This window comes from Squalius cephalus (genome assembly GCF_949319135.1).
Source record: "Squalius cephalus genome assembly, chromosome: 4".
Classification (NCBI taxonomy): domain Eukaryota; kingdom Metazoa; phylum Chordata; class Actinopteri; order Cypriniformes; family Leuciscidae; genus Squalius; species Squalius cephalus.
Genome location: NC_137125.1, coordinates 53,997,180 through 54,020,008, shown reverse-complemented (window position 1 = coordinate 54,020,008; position 22,829 = coordinate 53,997,180). Strand labels below are relative to the sequence as shown.

The 22,829-nt window shown below is 37.0% G+C and overlaps 1 protein-coding gene across 2 annotated transcripts in view; it reads left to right on the top strand.

The window, feature by feature from the left end:
* The first annotated feature begins 5,879 nt into the window (after positions 1-5,879).
* slc38a4 (solute carrier family 38 member 4) overlaps positions 5,880-22,829 on the top strand; it is a 31,854-nt gene continuing 14,904 nt past the window's right edge. Inside the window, exons 1-7 of one of the 2 annotated variants that reach the window (XM_079870102.1) lie at positions 5,880-5,993; positions 17,577-17,726; positions 18,053-18,146; positions 18,232-18,347; positions 21,142-21,215; positions 21,297-21,389; positions 22,685-22,766. In XM_079870102.1, the coding sequence (XP_079726228.1) occupies positions 17,617-17,726; positions 18,053-18,146; positions 18,232-18,347; positions 21,142-21,215; positions 21,297-21,389; positions 22,685-22,766 (569 nt within the window). In that variant the 5' untranslated portion in view covers positions 5,880-5,993; positions 17,577-17,616. Of the gene's footprint in view, positions 5,994-12,486; positions 12,567-17,576; positions 17,727-18,052; positions 18,147-18,231; positions 18,348-21,141; positions 21,216-21,296; positions 21,390-22,684; positions 22,767-22,829 lie in introns of those variants that run through there. The other variant, XM_079870101.1, reaches the window with a different exon arrangement.

The following is a 22,829-nucleotide window of genomic DNA, read 5'->3' as shown; positions in this document are numbered from 1 at the left end:
TCGAATCAGTCACTCTGTAGGCAAAACCTTAAACAAGTTCAGGTAGTTAAGACACTGTTTGCAAATCTCATCCACTCTTTTTGCAAAACTCTAAACACATTCTCACTCACTAAAACACATTTTGCACTGTGTTGCAAAATGGTAAATACATGTGGCAAAAGTTAAACACAACTACAACACCGCTGTCATCGTTTACACACAACAACTCAAAATTGTTCACACTTGTTTCTAATGATGTGATCAAAAGAGTTGTCTAGAATATAAGCCAGTTCAGAGTACACAGTTGGCCCAGGTACGTTGAATGTTGATTCCAACAATGGATGGAAACAGTGTGAGAGGCAGAGGAGGAAGAGTTGGTGTAAGAGGTGGTGGACGAGGAGGAAGACCATGTTCTTGTTCATGGAATGACAATGAGGGAAGCAGGACAAAGAGTACAACCCAATCTGAGCAGATTCTCTGTGGCCACCATAATCAGGACATTCAGAGAAGAGAACAGGTAAATGTATTGTTTTTCTAATTTGTGGGACTGAAAGTTTACTGTATACATTTGATACAGTACATCAGTTTGTCAGGGGACTGGGGAAAAAAGAAAAAAAGATTTACAATACATTTTACATATGAATGTGATGTCCATTACTATTGTTACTGTATGTATACATTTGTAAGAGCATTTTCCCTTTTGTAGAATTACAAGACTACCAAATGAGGGTGGAAGGACTCCTTTGTTCTCCCATTAGCAAGAGGCTCTCCTTGACTTTGATTTTGCAAATTGCACAATATTTTGTGTTATACGCTTTTCATTTAGAGTTGTCTTTCTTCTTTGGGCTTACTTTATACTGAAAATACAGACATTCAATACTGTATTACTTGCAGTACTTACAGTATGCAATATATTTGCTGTACTGAGTTGTGAATTATTTACTTTTATTTATGGCAAAATTATTTTCTATATGCAATAAACATTTTTTTCTCTGTAACTACATGCCCTGGACGCTGTGTTCTCAATTTTTTGATGTAGTGTCTAATGAATGCTGATGAGTGGTTATATATCGACTGGCTGTGTTTATGTTTTGAAAGCATAGTTTGATTTTGAGCACAGATCAAATGGTTTTGAGGCAAGTGTTTGATTTTGCCAGAAGAGTCAGGGGTTTTGTGAATGTAGTTTAAAGACTGGGTTTTGTGTTTAAAGTTTTGAGAATATGGGTGAAGGTTTCAAGAAATGTGTCTTAGCAATTGTGAAATACTGTAATATGTTCCTCACGTTAAGAAATGTTTTTTTAAGAATTGATTACTGAAAGGATTTCCAAGGCAGCATTGCATCTGAAAAAAAATCAATTTTTTTATGGTAAGTGGTTGCACACAATTGATTTTAGCTATATTTAAACAAATGCATTAAGTTGAACTTATTCAATTTTAGTTCAACTTAATGCATTTGTTTAAATGTAGCTTAAATCAATTGTGTGCAACCACTTACCATACATTTTTTTATTCAATTCAACGAATCATTTTTTGACAATATGAAATGTTTTCCTAACATTATATTTACAGTTTTTTCCAATTGCTAACACACAATTTTGCAAACTAGGCTGGTTTTTATCAAAATACTGAACACAATTCACACAACCACACACCCAAACTGCAAAATACCGAATATATCCAGCAAAATGAAGCACTGCAACCAAAACTACATATAGCATTATCAAAATCAAACTTCTGCACGAAATGGCACACACATTTTTGTCTAAGCAACTACACACTGTTGGGCATAATGAAGAGCACTCTCATCTTCGCCATAATTCTAAAATAGTTCAAATTGTAGAAAATTCTTCAGATTGTTCACATGCACAGAAATATTTGCAGATACACACACATGCTGTTGAAACAATTATTATTATTATTTTTTTTTTTTTACTAAACAAGTCAGTGCAACATATGCACAGCAGATATATTTACACTGGACTGAACACAAATATGCTCACAAAAACAGTAAACTGAAAAAGATTGAAGTGTTAACAGTGAAGCATTGAGGTGTTTGGTGAGGTGACGCATGTATCGGCCAATCAGATCATGGAATGTCATTTTGAATGGCAGAGTTTTGAAATGGCAGTCATGTGACTTTATGTCAGATTGTTGTGTGTTACGCAGAGAACCGTGTTCAGTGTGTTTAAAAAGTGCCATTTTGAATTGCAAAATGTGTGTAAAGCAGAAAATGTGTTTAGACTTTTGGAGACTTGAGAAGAGGTTTTGCTCTCTGTGTGTCAGTTTAAATAATTGTGCTGTGTGTGTCAGTTTAGTGTGTTAGCAATTGTAAAAAAAAGTTTAAAAAATTTAACAAAAAAAAATAAGGAATGTTTTCTGAACATTCCAAACTTCTAAATGCTTTAAAAATGTTTTCTCTTGGTTACACAAACGTTAAGGCAACATTCCATTTTGCAAACATTGAATGTAACTTTGAACGTTCCAAAACAAGTCGTAACATTTAAAAAATGTTACATGAACGTCCAACTAGAACGCTTCAGAGAAAACCTCCATGAATGATGTATAAATCTCCATGAATGATGTATAAATAAAAAATGTTGTGCTTGTTTTGAACATTATTAAAGACCAGATAATGTTGAACAAACATTACATTAATGTTACTGGAAAAACATTTGCTCATAACTTTGAGAGAACATTGCCAGAACGTTTTCCACTGCAAAATACCTCCGAGAACTGATTATGTTCAATCTATTAAAAAAAAACTGTATTTCTTCTAATATTTGTATTTTTTCCAGCATTACCTGAATAACATGGATTCACCCCTAATAGAGAACGTTCAGGCAATGTTCTCTCAAAATTATGAACAAACGTTCTTCCAGTAACGTTAATTGAACATTCGTTCAAAGTGATCTGGTTTTATAATAATGTCCTCAAAATGTTATTTATACATTGCTCATGGGAACGGTATTTGGATGCTCATATAATGTTCTTTAAACATTACTACTTGTTTCAGAACGTTCAGAGAACATTCAAAAGTAACATTCTCATAATGTTTGTTCAATAATCACATAACCAAGAAAAAAAACTTTTTAAAAACATTTAAACATTCAAAAACTTAATGGGATCGTTCCTTTCGTCAGTTGGGTTCACACACACTATTTGTATGACACAAGCAGTTGCTGTCTATGTAGTGATCTTACGAGGTTCGGTCTCAGCTCAGACTTCCATTGATAAAAATGCATCATATTTGATAAGATATACTGAATCTATTCACAGCAAGGCATGTCAGTCCGCGGCGTGAGCTCGAGATCTATTTCTGATGTGGGTCACTAATGTAACTGGCCATCCAAAAATACCTGCAGTCTCTTCCAGCGCTGCGCGGATACACGGATATGAAGACCTTTCTCAAATGGATTTCAACGTTCATGGAATAACACACTACTGTCCAGTTATATTCGCTGGGCAGTGTTTATGTATGCATTGAAAACTTGCATGACAAGCATTTGCCAAAAATGTGCAGAGCACACTGCATTGAATCCTGTATCCCATGATGCAATGCGCCAAACGTTGCATTGCAATGTCAAGAAGACGGCGATCCGTTAGCTTGATTTAAATGCTGCCATTTTTTTTGCATATCTTGCATCATCTCTTTTCAGAAGCTTCAGGATGAGTGTGTTTGATTTCGCTCAAGGACATGCACATGTTTTCACACGAGTGAAGCTGGCAGGGAGATCGGTTCACTCACAGATATGCAAAGTCATCTGAATTCACTGTGCAGTGTGTACATATCCTCCTGTTAACACACTAAAACAACAAGATCACTGCTTGACAATTAAAAAAAAGATTGATATTGAATATGACATCCACTCCCAGGAGTTATTATGAGACTCAACATGGATGAAATGCTGTGCAGAGGAAAAGACTAAATAATGAATAAAGTAGAAATCAAGTATTATTGGCATAGAAGTCTATACTGCAAAAGCATCAATATCAGTATCCAGCTAACAAAATATTGTTCTAAGAATGTTTTGCATTCCCATTAAGTTACGAAAACGTATTTCTGAATGTTCTCTCTGTTTTTTTCCTTGGTTATATAAACGTCAAGTGAACATTCCTATTATACATTGTGCAGAGATTATGGGAATGTTACTGAGCACTCTCAGAAAATAAAGTACATAGTTGTACCTTTAGGGGTACAATGGCTTGTCACTGGGGCTGTACCCTCAATATTAACCTTTAAAAGAAACGGTATGTACCTTTTAATGCTTTTTGACCCTCAAAAAGGTACATATAATATGTACCTTAAGGTCCAATAATAAGGGGTACGCTAGTGTAGATTGTACCTTGGGGGACAGAAATGGACTCCTACTGACAGTGAATGATCTCTGAACGTTCTGGAAACGTTAGTGACGTTTAGACGAACTAAAACGTTTCAGCTTTTTTTCTTTTTCTTTTCTTGTGCAAGCATTTTGAGAACGTTATTAAAGTCTGGATAACTTTGTACGAACGTTTTATTAATGTTATCAGTCCTTCACGTCTACTGAGATCTCAAAATTCTGGCTAGTTGATAATATCCATCAAAATCGGCTGATCCTTTTCCTGTTTAGCACCTAAACTCTGGAACGGTCTTCCTTGTTCAGAAAGCAGACACACTGTCAGTTTAAATCTAGACTAAAACACATCTCTTTGACCTGACATACACCTAACATCACATTTCTATAATCCGATGAAGTATTGGTATAGGCTGTATGAATTAAGTCGACCGGAACCAGGAACACTTCTCATGACACCAGATAGGCTATACTTGTTCTTCTTCGTAAGAAGGATGGTAATATAACTCTCTCTGTTTATCCCGAGGTTACCGTACAGTCAGCCGGATCCGGGCCGGATGAAGACATGACAGCCATCGGCACAGATCCTCAACAGAGACCACAAGAACCAGGTCCTCCGTATACAGAAAATCCATCCTCAAGCAGAAGGATGGATGAATATGTGAATGCTATGATCCACAATCTGATTTCTGATCATTCGTTGTCCATGGAGAACTGAGCGACTGAGTCTGGTTTCTCCCAAGGTTTTCTTTCTCCATTCTGTCATCTGATGGAGTTTGGGTTCTTGCCACTTAATATTCAGAAATATTATTGATCTGACTGCACTGACGCTGTTGTATAAGAACTGACCTGAGCTGGATGGTGACATGATTTTTGCAGAACTGCTTTATAGATGAAATTCACTAACTGAATAATTGTCTATCTTTACAACAGAACTGAATCAACACTAAACATTTTCCTGTTATCACTGTAAAGCTGCTTTGAAACAATCTGCATTGTATAAAGGGCTATAATTGCCTTGACTAACGTTACTGGAAGAACGTTTGTTCATAAATTTTTCGAGAACCTTGTCATAAAAAAGAGGACAGTTATAAAAAATAAAATAAAAATTGTATATATATATATAGGCATAATATGTAATAATACAATAAATAATTAAATGAAAGTTAAATAAAAAGCAATGTTACATAAAATAAAACAAAAAAGAAATTAAATAAAATAAAACAAAAATAATAAAGTAAAATTAATAAAATAAAATAAATAAAACAAAATAAAACAAAACAAAAACAAAAAAATACAACAAATAATCAAATAAAACAAAACAAATTAATAAAGTAAAGTAAAAATAAATAAAATAAAATAAAATAAAATAAAATAAAGCCGTGACCGAACAAAAACACCCTAACCTCCCTCGAGGAGAACACGATCTGCCGTACACACTCGCGCAGCTGATCCCGAAGATGATCTCTGGAAGAGACCCAGAGACCCTCCATTACTGTCTGTCTCTCTCTGTGTGTGTGTGTGTGTGTGTTGCTGTAATTTGATGCTCGTGCCGTGGAGGGGTTTGCCATCACATGGTGGAAATTTCCACGCGCTCCTCCCAGTGAAACGGGTTTGATCTCGAGGAGCGACGCCAGTTTCTCTTCATCCTGCGAGATTTGCGCTGATTCCTTCAGGATCCAGGTGGGTTCGTACACGAACACACACAGACACACATTTATTTCCAGAATGAAAGTGAAAGATTGATGATGTTGCGCCTTTGCTACATCACTGATCTGTGTATGCGCGAGGAAGAAACGAACCATTTAAAAGCATCACTGGATGTAAAAGAAACGGCTCTGAGTTGTTTTTAATTCCTAGAACGAGCACTTTAAAGATTATATGAATGTTTATTAAATGTAGAAATTGTTTCAAGGCTCCTAAACGACAAAACTAGCCTAACGTTTGCGTGTAATATATCACCTAATGAACTTACTAAAGCTGTAGTTCTGTATAGGCAAACATTGAAGCAACATGTTTGAAACACTATAGATTGTATAAAAAAGATATGTTCCAAAAAGCTGAGTTTTTAAATGTGTGTTTTGAACATTTTGATGAATATTGTGTTGGTTTCACGCACACAAAGCGAATGTTTGGCGCGCGCAGAAGCGAAGCTCGTGCATTCTGTCAATCAAACCTGCAGCATTATGGCAAGCCGGTTTAACATTTAATCCTTTAAAAGTACATATTTGTATAATATATACCGTATATATTTGCATGCCACTAGTACTTATTTTTAAGATACTAGTATATTCCACAAGGTACTAGTACTTATTTATTAGTTTCTAGTGCTAGGCTACACAAAGCTCAGTGCTACACAAAGTGATTAACAGCATAACATAGCCTATATATATATATATATATATATATATATATATATATAGATTTTATGACGTTTCTATCAGGAATAAACGTTGGTTGACGCATTTCCTTGTTTGTGCATTATTTGCAATGAGGAAGCGGCATCTAAACCGGAGCTTTATTTGTTTCCATAGGAAAATATTGTTCTTATTCCACCTATAATTTTTTATGCTGATGAGCATTTATGAGAAGTTTTTTTTATAGCAAGTCCACTGTCTTTGCTTTGCAAACTATGTTTAAACACTAAACTGGCAAGTAACAATGCAAAAGAGTGAGAATGAGAGATCTGACTGACTCCATGTGTTGTAGTTGTAGTGAGTTTTATGGTAATCCAGAACATTCTGTAATGTGTGATCCGCCCACCAATGCTAAACTCATTCACACACATGCATTGCACTTCCACAGGGATCGGACCTTTAAAAATTCATGAGCACAACCATTAATTACTGGCATTTTACACTTTAAAACTAATGCAGATTCTGACTTATAAAGCTCTTCTGTTACATAGTAGGTTCATTGCTTTTGTTAGTTTGATTTTTATTTTTTAAGTGCAAACATTTGATGCAAAACATGTTTCAACAGAACAGACATGGACCAGTTATGACTAATATAGATGTTTATTTGTTGAGGTTTTGGATCTTTTAGATGGAAACAACAGTTTATGATCATCAAAAAACTGATTATGCAACCTATCCGTCAAGTAGTTATATTCCTGAACTGTTCGGACGTTTACGCCAGTTTGTTTGAGGCCCAGCACAGTAAAACTGGTCAAAGTAAACATACACGTACACAATTTAAATATGCAAAGCCGTGACTCTGCGAACCGTAGTAACCCGTTTATCGGGTTTCAGTCAGAGATGAACGATAGCCATCAGTCATTTCAGATAATGTACACAAAATGTAAAGCTGTGACGTGGAGGTGGTGTCTTATATCGCATTCTGAACCCGTATTTTCCAGAAAATAAGTTGCACCTGACTGTGAGTCACACACACACACACACACACACACAGGTAAGTTGCATTGGATTCCATTCAGAAATAATGTAAAATACCATTTACAAACACTATAAACGTGTATTTTATTCCCCTCACTCCACACTGAATTCTCTACATTTGACGTATTCAGAACAGAAATTAAAAATATAAGTATAAAACAAACATGAATGATAGTGTTTAAAATATAAAACAAACATGAATCATTCGTTTAGGCTTGGCATTTATTATAAAAGCCAAGCCTTAACGAATGTGTTCAAGGCAAAACTGAAACTACTGGCATCTTGGAAATGCGGAAAAACTGCTAATTAAAATCCAATTGTGTGCGCCAGTGTTATTTTATTAATATTTTGAATTAGCTTTTATTTTTATAATTTTAGTTTAGATTTTTGTCATTTTGTTGTGCTTTCGTCATGTTATTCGTTTTTTAAATACTGATATTTAAGTTTAATTCATTCTTATTTTCAATATTTAATAATTTTAGTGCTCCAACTTAAACTTTACGCATGTTGCGCTTACTTGACGTTAACTGCATTGTATAAGTCGCTTATACAATAATTCAAAGAATGAATGTTTTCATGTCATGGCAGTCATTGGGTTCAGTATTTCGCCAATAATGGAAGCGGTTCATTATAATAGCTGGTTCTGAGACCCTACTGTAATTATGGCGCAAACCCAAAGACCCAAATAACCTCAGAGAACAAACACAATGCTCCTGTCAAACCGAAACGCACAGAACTTCACTTTTCCAATGTCACCTAATAGACGTTTATGATAAAACTTGATAATTATGATCATAAGGTGTTGTTATGAAATATGACTGCCTATGAAAAACACTATAGTGTTGATATATGGTTACTTAGTGGTTGTTAGCGCAATGCTAGTGTGTTTCTATGTGATTTCTCACTGTTTTCATGACAGGAGTCCATCCTCACGATATGGTCCGGGTCTGCTAGGTTAAACTCGTGCATCTGAAGTAACATCACACTTTCCTCAACAAGCGGAAGTTAAATGCTTTCATTAGGGGAACAGTGTGCTCTATTCTTTCTCAACTTCTGTAAAGGATTGGATCTGTCGTCATTCACCAGCTCGGGTCAGTCCATTATGTGTTCTGCTATGTCCCTGATGTCACAAGCAATGAGCAAATCGATAGACTGATAAGATGTTGGACAGAGAGTTGAAACCAAGGACGTGACAGCTAGAAAATAGACTTTTGAAACTCGGTTTATACTTGCCATTCATTTTATACTTGCATAGCAGTTTTTGTAGAGGTCTGTAGCAACTTTTGGACGGTAATCCATGGCAGCCCAGAGATTGTGCGATTAAAAGTTGTGAAATTTGGCACACTGCTAGAAGAACATCTCATCTACTATTATGGGAAATTTGAGGTCTTTGTCTCAAAGCGTCTAGCGCCACCAGCAGCTCAAAATTTGCACTAACATTTCTATTTATATAGGATCGTAATGCTTCGTAATTCAGTGAAAATGATGGTTTAACTTTTAAGACAACTAGATTTTTCGTTATTTTGAAGTTTGTCAGAAACATTAAAAAAAGTTACATTTTATTTATATAGTGTTTTTCACAATACACATCGTTTCAAAGGAACTTTACAGAAAATCGTGATGTTAATGTTTATAATATCTTAATGTATTCATGCCATATAGTCCAGGGTCAGGACAGTCGACCCACAAAAAAAAAATACAAATAAAATAAAAAGTTTTGTTTTTTGACCCAACAATAAGGATCCAAGATGTTAGAAATTTCACAATTCTCGTTTTATTCCAATTTCGATTAAAAAATAAGGACATTTATTTAACACTTGTGTTGAAAACTAAACCAGGGCTGCGTCTGAAATCACACACTCTCTTGAGTAAGCACTTACATTGAATAAATATCTACCTAGCAACTGCTAAAAAACTATAATATGAATGTAATCCAGACGTATTCCCCATGTCGTCATCGTCATGTGACCTACCAGTGTCAGTTACATCACTGCCATTCTCAAACCCACTTCTATGATAAATGATGACTATAATGTTGAAAACACAAGTATGAGTGTCAGGTTTCAGATTTTATGGGGTAAAGGTTCCTGCCGTCTGTCTCTCTGCTGGTTGATATATTTGTGTAATGTAATCTCGAGCCGTACGCTGGATAATCTTAGAGCTGAAGGAGAACATGAGTCCTGCTGCAAGCGTTCGGGGAAATAACGGCACTGAGAGCGTGTAAGATCATTGCACAGGTTTGAGAACTGAATCATGTGTTGTTTGGGACGATTTGTCCCGTTTTTCCCTGGTGTTTTCGGAGCGAGAGTGTGGAATGTTGCTTCCCGGTGTGGCATCTCTCGCATCATTTCTCTGTTTCTATGGCAACTTTGTTTTTTAAAGCATCTTTTTGCATGTACATGCTCCAAGATAGTGTGTCCTAGAAGCCACGATAATACCATGAGCAACTATTCAGGGCCGTGTTTCCCAACCATATTCCTGGAGGCACACCAGCAGAGCACATTTTGGATGTCTCGCTTATCAGACTCGTCTATTTCGGGTCTCGGAGTCTTTACTAACAAGCTGGTGAATGAATCAGACATGTTTGATTGACCTTTTTCACATTTCCGGGGTTCTCAGAAGAGGATGTTGTCATAGTTGGGCAAACGACAACAGTGTTTTTGGCGATCTCATTTTCCCCAACAGAAAGAAATCGACGATAGCTTTAAGACTTTTCAAAAGAGGAAAAAAATGTTTTAGCTGTATTAGAAACACTCAAGCTGTAGCATAACTAAGTAGTTTTCTAAAATGTAATGCTAATATAACATGATGGTATAGTTGGGATGCACCAATATGAAAATTTTGACAGAGACCGATAACGGATAATACTTTATATTCGAAAGCCGATAACCGATACATTGGTCAATAAATCTAAATCCAAATTTTGATATAATTTTTTGAGATACTGATTACAAAAGTTGCACCATTAAAAGCCACTTCCCCAAAGCACTTCAACATGAATCAAACATATACAGTTACAGTAGCCTGTAGTAAACCTGTGTAATATTCCTTAACTTTGAACATTTATTGGCAAAATTTCTGTATAAAAAAAAAAATAGATATTGCCTTACAACGAAATAAAGTAATGCCTAAATAATGCAAACAGGGTGGGAAACATTTTTGTTCTTGTCGTCTCTTATTCTGATACAAAATGGTGTCTAAATAATAAGTAAATATTGGTTAATTTTTGGGGTGCTGGGTAAGTGGTTATTTCAGACTCTGTCAAAGTGTTTTGTTTGTTTGAGGTTGAAATATTTGGATTTATTTTGAGTTTTTGTCATTAGCAAGTCAGTTTATATTTACTTTTTTTACTATTCTAATGCTCTGAGTGTGATGTCGAGGTGTTGTGTTTCTGTGGCCCGTTGTGTGTTTGACCCTTGAGCCGGAGCTGCTGATTGGCTCGTGGCGTTGAGTGTGTTGAAGTGTCTCCGTATAAGGAAAGGCCTCTCGGCACAGGAAGACTCGTTCTCCTTGAGATTGGAGCACCTGCATCATTCAAGACAGTAAGAATTGACTTTTTACTATGACTAGTCAATAATACGTGACGACATGCAGACGCAGTTGATTGATTATTGGACTCTGTCAATAATTTGTCATTTTTTTGGGTAGGAAATGCACTATATTGGATGGTTTGATTGATTGACTGGGATTATTTGTGTAGTGTGATGTGCTGCATTGGTTAAAGCTCAAGACTGGTATTCAGAAAGTTGTTGGCTAGACTTTCCGGAGATGGAAACTACTAAATATTCTGTTTGCATCATTGATCATTATTTTCACGGTAAAGCTGCTTTGAAACAATCTGTATTGTATAAAGCGCTATAGAAATAAAAGTGACTTGACCATCATAAATTGCCCATTCGCCAGTTATAAGTTTAGCACTTTGGATAAGATCAGCTGGTAAAAGAATAATTCTACTCTGAAAATTTGGTGTAGAAACAATTTTCGCTCAGATATTGTTAGTAAATTTCAAACAATTGCAAGGAAAAAGGCAAGTAATACATTGAATTAAACGCAAAATTTAGTTTTAGACAAACTGAAATGGTGTTTTCCTGTAAAACACCAAATCTTAACAGCTTTGATATATATTAGTTTATATTATCGATATATATTATATATTAGTATATTAGATTAAGTTTTCAGTATTTCAATCGGCACTGGATTTTTCAATGGCCTTTATTGATATCTAGAGATATATAGTGTTAGTATCTGATATATCTAGAACTACACTACACATTTTGTTTTTATGTTTTACACAATATTTACAAAATTCACCAATAATTGTAGATGCTTTTAATCTGTCAAGTGGATTTGGTAATTGGCCAACACCGGCCAATAGTCGGTCTGGTTGTGGCTTCAGAATTTCTGATCAGAATTGAATGTAGTTTCAGTTCATCTCTGGGTTTTTGTGTGTGTGTGTGTGTTTGCACATGGCATCACTGTTCATCTCTGGGTGTGTGTGTGTGTGTGTTTGCACATGGCATCAGTAGCGAATGCAGATTGACGTCTGCTGGTTTGGTGTTCGAGAGCGTCCGTGAGGGCGAGCGACCCCAGCTTCTTGCCCCAGTGCAAACAGAAGTTGATGCAACGCGTCTGTCGCTTATCTCGAACTCATTTCTGGAAGCCCGTGTGCCCTTCAGTGACGCAGGTGGAGGGGAGAGGGGGCGGAGCTTCACACGGAGCACTTGAGAATTGGAGCGTCCTGATTGGCCGAGTCAGGCCCTCCCAATGCTCTTTAAAGCGGCCACTCACCTCCAGGGCTAAAACGAAGCTCATCCTTGTTCTGTCCGCACATCAAGTGTCCTGCGTCTGACCGGCTCTCATTGTGAGTAACCAGACCACCATTAATAGATTATAACCTGGGTTAAAGCTAGAGGAGATCTGTTAAAAGTGTGAGTTTTTGCATTCGGTTGCTCATTGCTGGAGTTTCGGTGTGTGTGTGTGTGTGTGTGTGTGTGTGTGTGTGGTCTGTGTCAGTTCCAGCCGGCTAGTTGAAGAATGCTGTTTGAAGCACAAACACAGACATTCTCTTTGAAGAGCGAGTGTTTCTCGTGTCGTAAAACGCTCAGGTCAACTCCAGCTGCTCGGAGAAGTTCACCAGAACAGCTTGTAGACACTCAAAAACAAATTGGTGTAGAAACAGTTTGCAAGTAAATGTTATATTTAATTACAAAGAAACTGCAGGCAATTTAATTTAAGTTGTTGAATTAAGTGTGAAATTTTGAAATGGGAAAACTGAATAGTAGTTTCTTCTCTAATGAACCGTGTCAAGCGGGATCTCCACACGGGATTCACTTGGACTGCATGTTAACACTCCGGTTTAAATGGTTTAGTTTTGTTTACTTGCTGCTTATTTTGTTGTTTCTTAAAAAAGCTGAAGGCGAGGAGAGGCGTGAGATTATTGGAGAAACATTTGAGGTTTCTGTTTGTTCTCTTTTTCATTTCTTTGCTGTCAAGGACGAACAATTGAAGTGTGTCTACTGTTTTTTTATAGTTCTGCTTCTAGTCGTAAATCTTAAAGAGTTTTATTGTGTTAAGAGCTGCAAGTAAAGTCGTGTGTTATGAGAATGTCAGATTTTTTTAAGGAGTGGTTGTGGTTGCATTAGTTAGTGTCTTACTGGGTATGTTGGGTCAACTTTTTTTTTTACTGGTTAGTCTGGTTTTTCAAGGCTGAAGTTTGTTATTCTTGACGTCTTGACAGCTGAAGTCACACATTTAAATGCTTAGTTCAGGCTAGGGAACCAAAATCTTCTATCATGGTATGAGTAATTTTAAAATCCGGGAATGTTATTTACATTATGTTTATTCATTTAGCAATAGCTTTTACGCTTTTACACATAAATGAGGAATATGTTAATATGAATATAATCATCTGGCAATGCCTATTATTTATAACCCAGTAATTGAAATTCTTTACATATTAAAGGTGCTTCATTAATTCGATTGTTCTTATTTGGAACTCGATGGATACAAAGTATCAGATTATGCATATGAAATGAATGAATAAAACAGCTTCACGTTATGAAACTCAAAACAGTAAAGACGCGATATCAAGGTCCTGCAAAATTTACTGTGTGAAATAAACAGTTATGGACATGTAGAAATTAAAGTTGAAGCTCCAATCTCCTCCCGAAAATCCCCCAAAAAAGTCTGTTCCCGTTTTTAAAAATAACTAACTAAGACCAAACTTATTAAAAAAACGAACACTTAAACTTAAATCAGCTTGATAAAAACTACCTAAAATGACTACCTAAAAAATGTATTTGAAGTGTAATTTTTGTTCTTCAAACCTTCTTTGTTTGTTTCAGAAAAAACGTCCCATAAACAATCTATAAATAACGTTTTTTTTATTCGCTAACGTTCTGAGAATGTTATTAAAGCAACACTAAGGAACATTTTTTACTTTAAAATAATGTTTTCCAAAATCGTATCGGTGGTTCATCAAGTCGTAACAGGGTGAAAGGCACTTCTGGATCCGCTTTAATCCGCTATATCTGCTATAACCACACTATGCAAGTTTGCCAAACCGGGTCGCGTTTCTGAAGTTCGAATGAGACGTAAGAAAACTACAAATTGACTTGCTTTACGTCAAGCGTTACAATAGTCATTATTTAGGTTTTCTTAGTTTCTGATGTCGCAATACATCATACTTTCATGAAATCATGCAACAACTTGTCTGTGGACATCGTTCATTCCAAAGCCGGCGAAATTATTTACCACAGCGGTAATGGACAATTCCACTTCCAACCTGTAGGGGGACCGCAGAGGAAAAGTTCCTTAGTGTTGCTTTAAAGACCAGATAACTTTGAACAAACGTTCTATTAACGTTACTGGAAGAACATTTGCTCATAGCTGGATTAAAGAAAGTATATTACATTGCAGAAGTGTTTATTATGATATTTGCGGTTACCAGTGTTTTATAAAAGCAATAAGCCACTGTCTATACGTATGACATTGCAGCTGCACAAAGGAACACAGTAAAAAACTGTTTACTCAGTATAAAACTGTTCTCATGTGTGAATCCAGTAAACGTACCACATCTGTGTGCAAGAGAAGCTTCCCAGTACTGTGGGCCAGAATGAGACCTGTGGAATATTTTCAGCTTTCCATGAGTCTATAGTTCTCTCTGGCCACATTTATGAATATATCAATGAGGGCTTTGTGTTGGTGGGATTGTGGGTAATTGGGTTCAAGAATGGTTTGGCTGTGTTTTGGACTGTCTTATGTAATGCTCTCCGTCTCATTGGAAATGGTTTTCAGAACGGATTGTGCCCAACATGGGCTGGAAATAGCTGACCTGAGGCCAGTGAGTGTTGTGCGCTCATAACAGGTGTGTGCTGGACCGGCCCTAAACGCGTCTGATTCCAGAGCTCATGCGTCATGGAGTGGATCAGACGCACAGATACATGAGTCCTCAACCCAAACATCGAACAAACACACCCTTTATGTGGACCTGGAGCAAAACACTGAGGACTACAGCAATCCTCAACAGGGAATAAATAATCCTGAATCCAGCCACAGTGACGCGTGCGATCGCAGTGATAAAATATCAAACCCGTCAACAGGCCAATTTGTGTACTTCGATTATTGTGCGTTTTCCGGGATTATTGTACCTGTAGTGAAACTAGAAATTGGCAAAGAATGTATCTTATGCATATCCACTATTGTGACCATAAAAATGCAAAATGGCCCAAATGCATGGGTTTATTTAGCCTTTTTGGAAGATGTTTTGCATGAAAAGCACTAATATGTTTTTGGTCTGCCCAGTTTTTTTATCAGGACAAACTTTAAAGGACTTATTTTGTATGCTGGACCCAATTTGTATCAAATACTCTCAGGGCCCTATTTTAACGATCTGAAACGCAAGTATCAAACGCGAAACTCAAGTAACTTTGTGGGCGGATCTCGGCGCTGTTGCTGTTATACCGGCGGGATAAATGACTCTTGCACCCGACGCAAATCTAAAATGTGTTGGTCTGAAGTCGCTTCATTACTCATAGGTGTGGTTTGGGCGTAACGTGAAATAAACCAATCAGAGCGTCATCTCACATTCCCTTTAAGAGCAGGCGCGCTTGTTCCATGGCGGATTGCTATTATAACGGCAGATTTACAGGAGCGGTTCACAGCCGAGGAGACCGACGTTCTCATCAGGGCCGTAAAACACAGAGAAATGAAAGCTTTAGCATAAGTTCTGCTGGGAAGACTCAATTACTACGTCACTTATTGCCTTCACTTCTATCCAATCATATTCTTATGCTCACTGTATAAAAGCACGGTACTTACACATGTTTGAGTTCGCAGATACTGAAGCGACGATTACCCCCATCCTCCCCACCACCACCAGGATGGTCCCGTCCATACCTCCCAGGGGGGGTCGGCTGCGCCCCTGCCTTCATCTTTAGGCAGGAATTGCAGATCCGATACTCTTGGATTATGCACTACGGACGGGGCCTACGCCAAATGACTTTGTAGTTTATCAGCTTGCTGAGCTGTCAATAAATGTATGGTTTATTGAAATAACTCTCCCGAGTCTTTCTGGTAGAACTGACATTGTATGGGGATGGAGAAACACACCCAGATTAGCTTCGGTTAAACAGGGGTATGATAATTTGGGTAAATGTGTAAGATAGATTTATGCCTATTTTTTCACATCTTCATGGACACAACAATGATTTCCCTCGTGTGGAATATTTTTCCTTGTAATAATGTATGGTTTTCTAAAAATGTGAACTGCTGCGTCTGTGTAGATGAGAGAAGCAAAGTGTATGTGCGTTGTGCACACGCTACATTATGGCCAAGCATGCGCCCTTAAAATAGCATCTGAACGCGGAATTGTTTTCTGAAACTGCAAAATAGCACCAGGGAACGTTTGCGCTGGAACACGCCTCCTCTTTTCCCTGAACCGCTGAAAGTTCATTCCCTAATTTACCGACGTGCGTCTGTGGAGGGAAAAGTCCGCTGTGCGTCGGGTGCAAAATAGGAATGATACATGCATCGGTGTACAAAGTCAATTGCGCTGGGTGCAAGATAGGGCCCATAATGTATCTTGTATATACAATTGAGTTGTATATACATAATTTTTAGTCTTTTTTTCTAATTGATGTTTGTTGAATCAGTCTGTGAAGCTAAAATCCAACCAACCTTTACACTGTTGGCAAGAAAACACCAGGATGGATTTTACCGTGGTAAAACTGGAACGGGTCAGATTTGTGTTGTGTTGAGGTTATAGGGATTGATTTATCTCAAGTTCAGGGATTCAGTCGATACGTTTGGCTCTGAATGTCGTTATATTGACTTGTTTAGCAGGATCAGTTCATGGTCACTTGTCATAAACTAAGAAGTTTAGGAACATTTACTAATTCTTTATGATTTTTAAAAGTCATAATTAAGTCATGAAGACTCGGGGAATGATGTGTAGAGCTTCTTCCCAGCTAACAGGGAACGTTCTGGCAAGGTTCTCTCAAAGTTATGAACAAACGTTCTTCCAGTAACTTTAATAGAACGTCTGGTCTTTAATAATGTTCTCAAAACGTTAGCACAGAAACATTTATACAATGTTTTTCTGAAACGTTTTAATTGGATGTTTGTTTAACATTTTTTTAAATGTTCCTGCTTGTTTTCAGAGAACATTCAGAAGTGACGTTCCCATTATGTTTGAAGAACGATAAAATGTAACGTTCACATAACCAACAGAACATGTTCAGGGAACATTTTTAGAAAACATTATTTTTTCATAACTTAATGGGAACGTTAGCTCAAAATGAACATATTTTCGCTAGCCAGGTTCTTGATGTAGATTCCCGCTCTAACCAAACTTCTCCGGTTGTGTTTCCAGCTCTTTTCCCAGAGACTAATCGTTCCTCACGGCTGTAGACATGGACCGCATGGAGCTGAAGAACGTGAGCACTGAGGCGGACGATGAGAGCAGTGTGGATGATCGATACAGCGTGGAGCCCATCGATTCAGAGAAAGCCACCATCAACAGGTCAGAGTCGCCGTCGTGTGTGTTTAACCCTGACGCTGTTTGATGTCCAGAACGCTGTGACACACAGTCTGATGGGAAATGATGACAGTATGTGGACAAACACGTGCACTGATTCATCATGTAACAGTCAAGAAATACTACAGTTTAATGTACAGTTACATTTTAAAACAGATGTCTATTTTTATTTGTTATTTTTATACACCTGTCACCAGGACAAATTCCTTGTACATGTTGTGCTTGGCAATAAAAGCTGACTCTGAAATGAGATCCTGTGAAATGTCTTGACGTGGAGAACGAAATAACGTGTTTGTGTTGCCGATTTACAGCCAGTTTCTGGATGAAGAGGACGCAGAGAGTCAGAAGTTTCTCACCAATGGGATGATGAAGAAGAAGAAATATGAGGAATATCATGAAGAATATGTAATATCCTAGTTCTGGAACACTTTAGCATCTTCGTTCTGTCTCTCGAGCTGTTGATTAACCCTCTCCTTGCTCTGTTTCGCAGCACCCGGGTCACGCGTCGTTCGGGATGTCCGTCTTTAACCTCAGTAACGCCATCATGGGCAGTGGAATTCTGGGACTGTCCTTCGCCATGGCCAACACCGGCATCGTACTGTTTATGTGAGTGTTTGTTCCCTGTCATCCGAAAAGTGGGAGGGACGTGTAATTGAATTTATCAGCTTTGCTCATGAATATTAAATAATGATAATAATAAATTGGCTCTTGAATATTAATTAGCTGATGGAACTTTCTACCACTAAAATGTAGATGTTATAAAGTAGGCGCTATATATATATATATACTGGAAATACCCACCCAAAAATGATGTACATACAACTGGAAATACTGGATATATCTAAAAATTGTGCGTGTATATATATATATAGTTTGTGTTTACATAATTTATGTCTGTGTACGGATTATAATTATTTTCTATATATAAATACACACACATGCATATATATATTTAAGAAAATGTGTTATTTATTTATAAAATATTTATATATATTTCTTAAATATATACATGCATGTGTGTGTATAATATATAGAAAATAATTATACACCGTACACAACACATATATTATGTAAAAAAAAACTTTTATTTTGGATGCGATTAATCGCGATTAATCGTTTGACAGCCCTAATATATATATATAATATCACAAATGTGACCCTGGACCACAAAACCAGTCACATGAGTCAATTTTTTGAAAATGAGATTTAAACATCATCTGAAAGCTGCATAAATTAAGCGTTTTATTTATGTATGGTTTGTTAGGATAGGATAATATTTGGTCGAGACACAACTATTGAAAATCTGGAATCTGAGGGTGTAAAAAAATCTAAACATTGAGAAAATCTCCTTTAAAGTTGTTCATTTATGTTGGCGATTGTGCTGCATTCACTCACAAAACTAAATGTTTTATATATTTACGGTAGGAAATTTACTAAATATCTTCATGGAACATGATCTTTACTTAATATCCTAATGATTTTTGGCATAAAAGAAAAATCGATAATTTTTACCCATACAATGTATTGTCGGCTATTGCTACAAATATACCCGTGCGACTGGTTTTGTGGTCCAGGGTCACATATATATATATATATATATTATATCATATTATATCAATAATATTACACTTTTAATATCACACTAATATCACAAGCACTAAAACTTTTGAAACCATTGTTTATGTACTTATTTTAGGGCTGTCAAAAGATTAATCGCGATTAATCGCATCCAAAATAAAAGTTTGTGTTTACATAATATATGTGTGTGTACTGTGTATAATTAAATACACACACATGCTTGTATATATTTAAGAAAAATGTGTAATTTATATATAAAAAAAATATATTTATATATAATATAAATTATATATAAATATATACAGTATATGTATGCAAATATTTCTTAAATATATACATGCATGTGTGTGTATTTATATATACAAAATAATTATACACAGTACACACACATATATTATGTAAACACAAACTTTTATTTTAGATGCGATTAATCGCGATTAATCTTTTGACAGCCATAACTTATTTATTTAATTATAATGGTTTCAAAAGTAATACTTGCCACGGCCTTGTTTGTAGCAAATGTGGCGCTTCCAGAAACCCCTTGAGAGGATCTTATCAAAGAATGTCACGGTGTCGGGACGGCAGGATTTCTCAGGGCCAGAGCTGGTGTCTGTGACATGCCACACCGCACGCATCACAGATGAACTAGATGGCTATATTTAGCTCAACGGCTCTGCTGTTCAGTGAGGGGTTAAAGTGTGTGTGTGTGTGACTGACAGCAGTCAGCTGTCCCACTGACCCGCCACAGCATGAGGAAAGTCGGACACACACCTTCAGCGCTAACGGTCACCTGACTGACGCTCGAGCCGCATCTCTCCTTCATTCTCTGCTGCTCATGTCAGACGGTTATTTCTGTTCGGCGAGGCTGGTGTCGAGTGACCCGACGCCCGTTAACCCAGTCTGAAGATTCATCTTTCTGTCTTTCCGTTTGTGAATTAGAACAGTTTTTTGCTATAAAAATACAGTGCAAAAAAGCCCTGCTGGTTATCAGTTATCTGGACTTTAATAATGTTCACTAAAACAATATACGTTGTTGCAGTTGGACGTTCATCTAACGTTTTTCAGAGAACATTCAAAAGTAACGTTCCCATAATGTTTGCAAAATGATAAAAATGAATGTAATGTTAATGAATTAAAAAAAAATAATAATAATTGGATATTTTCAACATTCAGAAATAACATTTTCATAAACGTTTTGGCAAAACTAAATGCAGTGTATTCAGTTTGTGAAAATGACATTCACAATTGAAATATGTCACGATTTTTAAACTTTGTAAAAGTTTTATTTATCATATGTTATCACATTTTTTGTTTGTTTAATACACAATATTATTGTTTTGATTTGTTTGCAATGGTTACTGCTATTATATAGAGAGTTTTTTTTATAACCATTAAAACCATTTAGGGGTCAGTTTTCATAATAGATTAATAATAGCATATGAAATGCACAACAATTTAAAAATAAAAACATCAAAATTTCTTGCCCCTGTTTTTAATCCATAGATAACAAGTGTTTTATTTATTTTTTTGGACCACTGAACTATAGGAAATTTCCATTTCAGAAATCTGCTCATCTTATTTTGAGAGGACCTTTAGCGCGGGCTCGTTAGCATTAGCTGTGTGTGCGGTCAGACACGTATATGTGCACCCTGCATTTAGAAACCTTTTAAAAATAAACCTCAGTTAATGTCGCTGCATGTTCCTTAACAGGCGATATAAGATGATCCTAAATGTGTTGAAGAAGCTCTGACTTAAACAAGTTTTAACAACTTTTAGTAAAGGTTACATGAAGAGTTTCTGACTTCTCTCAATTTTTTCCCAGAATCCTCCTGCTGGGAGTCGCTATCCTGTCGCTATACTCCGTTCACCTGTTACTTGTGACGGCCAAAGAAGGAGGTGCGTTTGTTGAGAGATTGAAAAACACACACATTTACATATGAAACGTGCAGTTGATGCGATAATATCCTCTGGCTGCAGGATCGCTGATCTACGAGAAGCTCGGAGAAAGAGCGTTTGGATGGCCGGGAAAAATGGCAGCATTCGGATCTATAACTTTGCAGAACATAGGAGGTAAAGTAAATCTTTAAAGGACACCTATTGTGCTGTTTTCCGTCTTAATCGTTCTTTAGTGTGTAATGATGCTGTTTGAGCATGAAAAAGTGCCTCCAGCAAGATATGAGTGTCAGTGTTTCTGAACTCCTGAAACGCCTCCATTGTAGTCTTGAGTTTCTTCCGGGAACGAACATGTCAAAATATTCCTCATTTAAATAATTAATATGCCGAATAAAGGGGCGGGGCCTGGTTGAGTTAGTTAGTAGTGTGTTGAAACCAAGCGGAAACCTTCCTCTCTCTCTCTTGAAACCAACACGGAAGTGACTTAAACTGCAGTTCACCGACTGGCCACTAGAGACCGGCTGCAAAAGAGAGTCAATCCCATAAACCTCCATGTTAAAATTCCCAACTTTACAGCAGAAACAAATATGTTTACAGTCTGGTGCAAAAGGTGTTTTTTGATCTATATAATTTTTCCCTTCATGATGACTGTGAGGTGGGTGAATTTTTTTATAACTCATCCGTTTAATTAATATTAAGCCTTAAAGTTGTGCATAATTAAGGGTGTGGCCACTTGAGTGACAGCTGGATTGCCGCTGATGTCACTACTAGCCGTTTGTCTGCTGTCTGTTAGCGTCACGTCACCTCAGCTAATTCGCCTCACGCCCCATTTTCGTTTATCCGGGAGTGACGCTGCCAAGATGGCGACGGCCGGCTCCGCCCACTTTGGGCTTCAAAAATGCTCTTCAGAAACACTACGGGTGACGTCACACACACTACGAACATATTTTGTTACAGTCTATGGTTGAAACTGGCGGTTATGGTAAGAGGCGGGACATTTCCCCAAACACACTCGAAGCGCTCGACCAATCACAACACACTGCTCCAGCCGACCAATCAGAGCACAGTGTGCTTTTCAGAAGGAGGGGCTTCATAGAGACAGGAAGTAAACAGAGCGTTACTGACAGACTGGGAAGAGAGGAGCCGCAACAATGGAGAATATGAGGAGAATAATCAACATTCAAGCAGGAAAACCTGTTCTAGTAGTCAAGTCAAGTATATTTGTATAGCGCTTTTCACAATACAGATTGTATCAAAGCAGCTTCACAGTATTAAATTAAAATAATACAACAAGGTTTGTTTCAAGTGGAATTTATTGATTGATAAAATAAAATTAAATATCCCCAAAATATCCCCAACTGAGCAAGCCAAAGGCAACAGTAGAGCCTGAAACAACAACAGAACTTTGTAAAAGGTCAAAAAGCCTTTTATTTTTTGCATGAGTGACATGAACGTGTTTGGTTTGCCTTCAGCCATGTCCAGCTACCTGTTCATAGTGAAATACGAGCTGCCAGAGGTGATCCGGGCGTTCCTCGGGCTGGAGGAGAGCTCTGGGTGAGTCTCAGTGACGTTGAGTGAGTGTTTGTGTCTATATTACAGCAGATTAAAGCGTAGTGA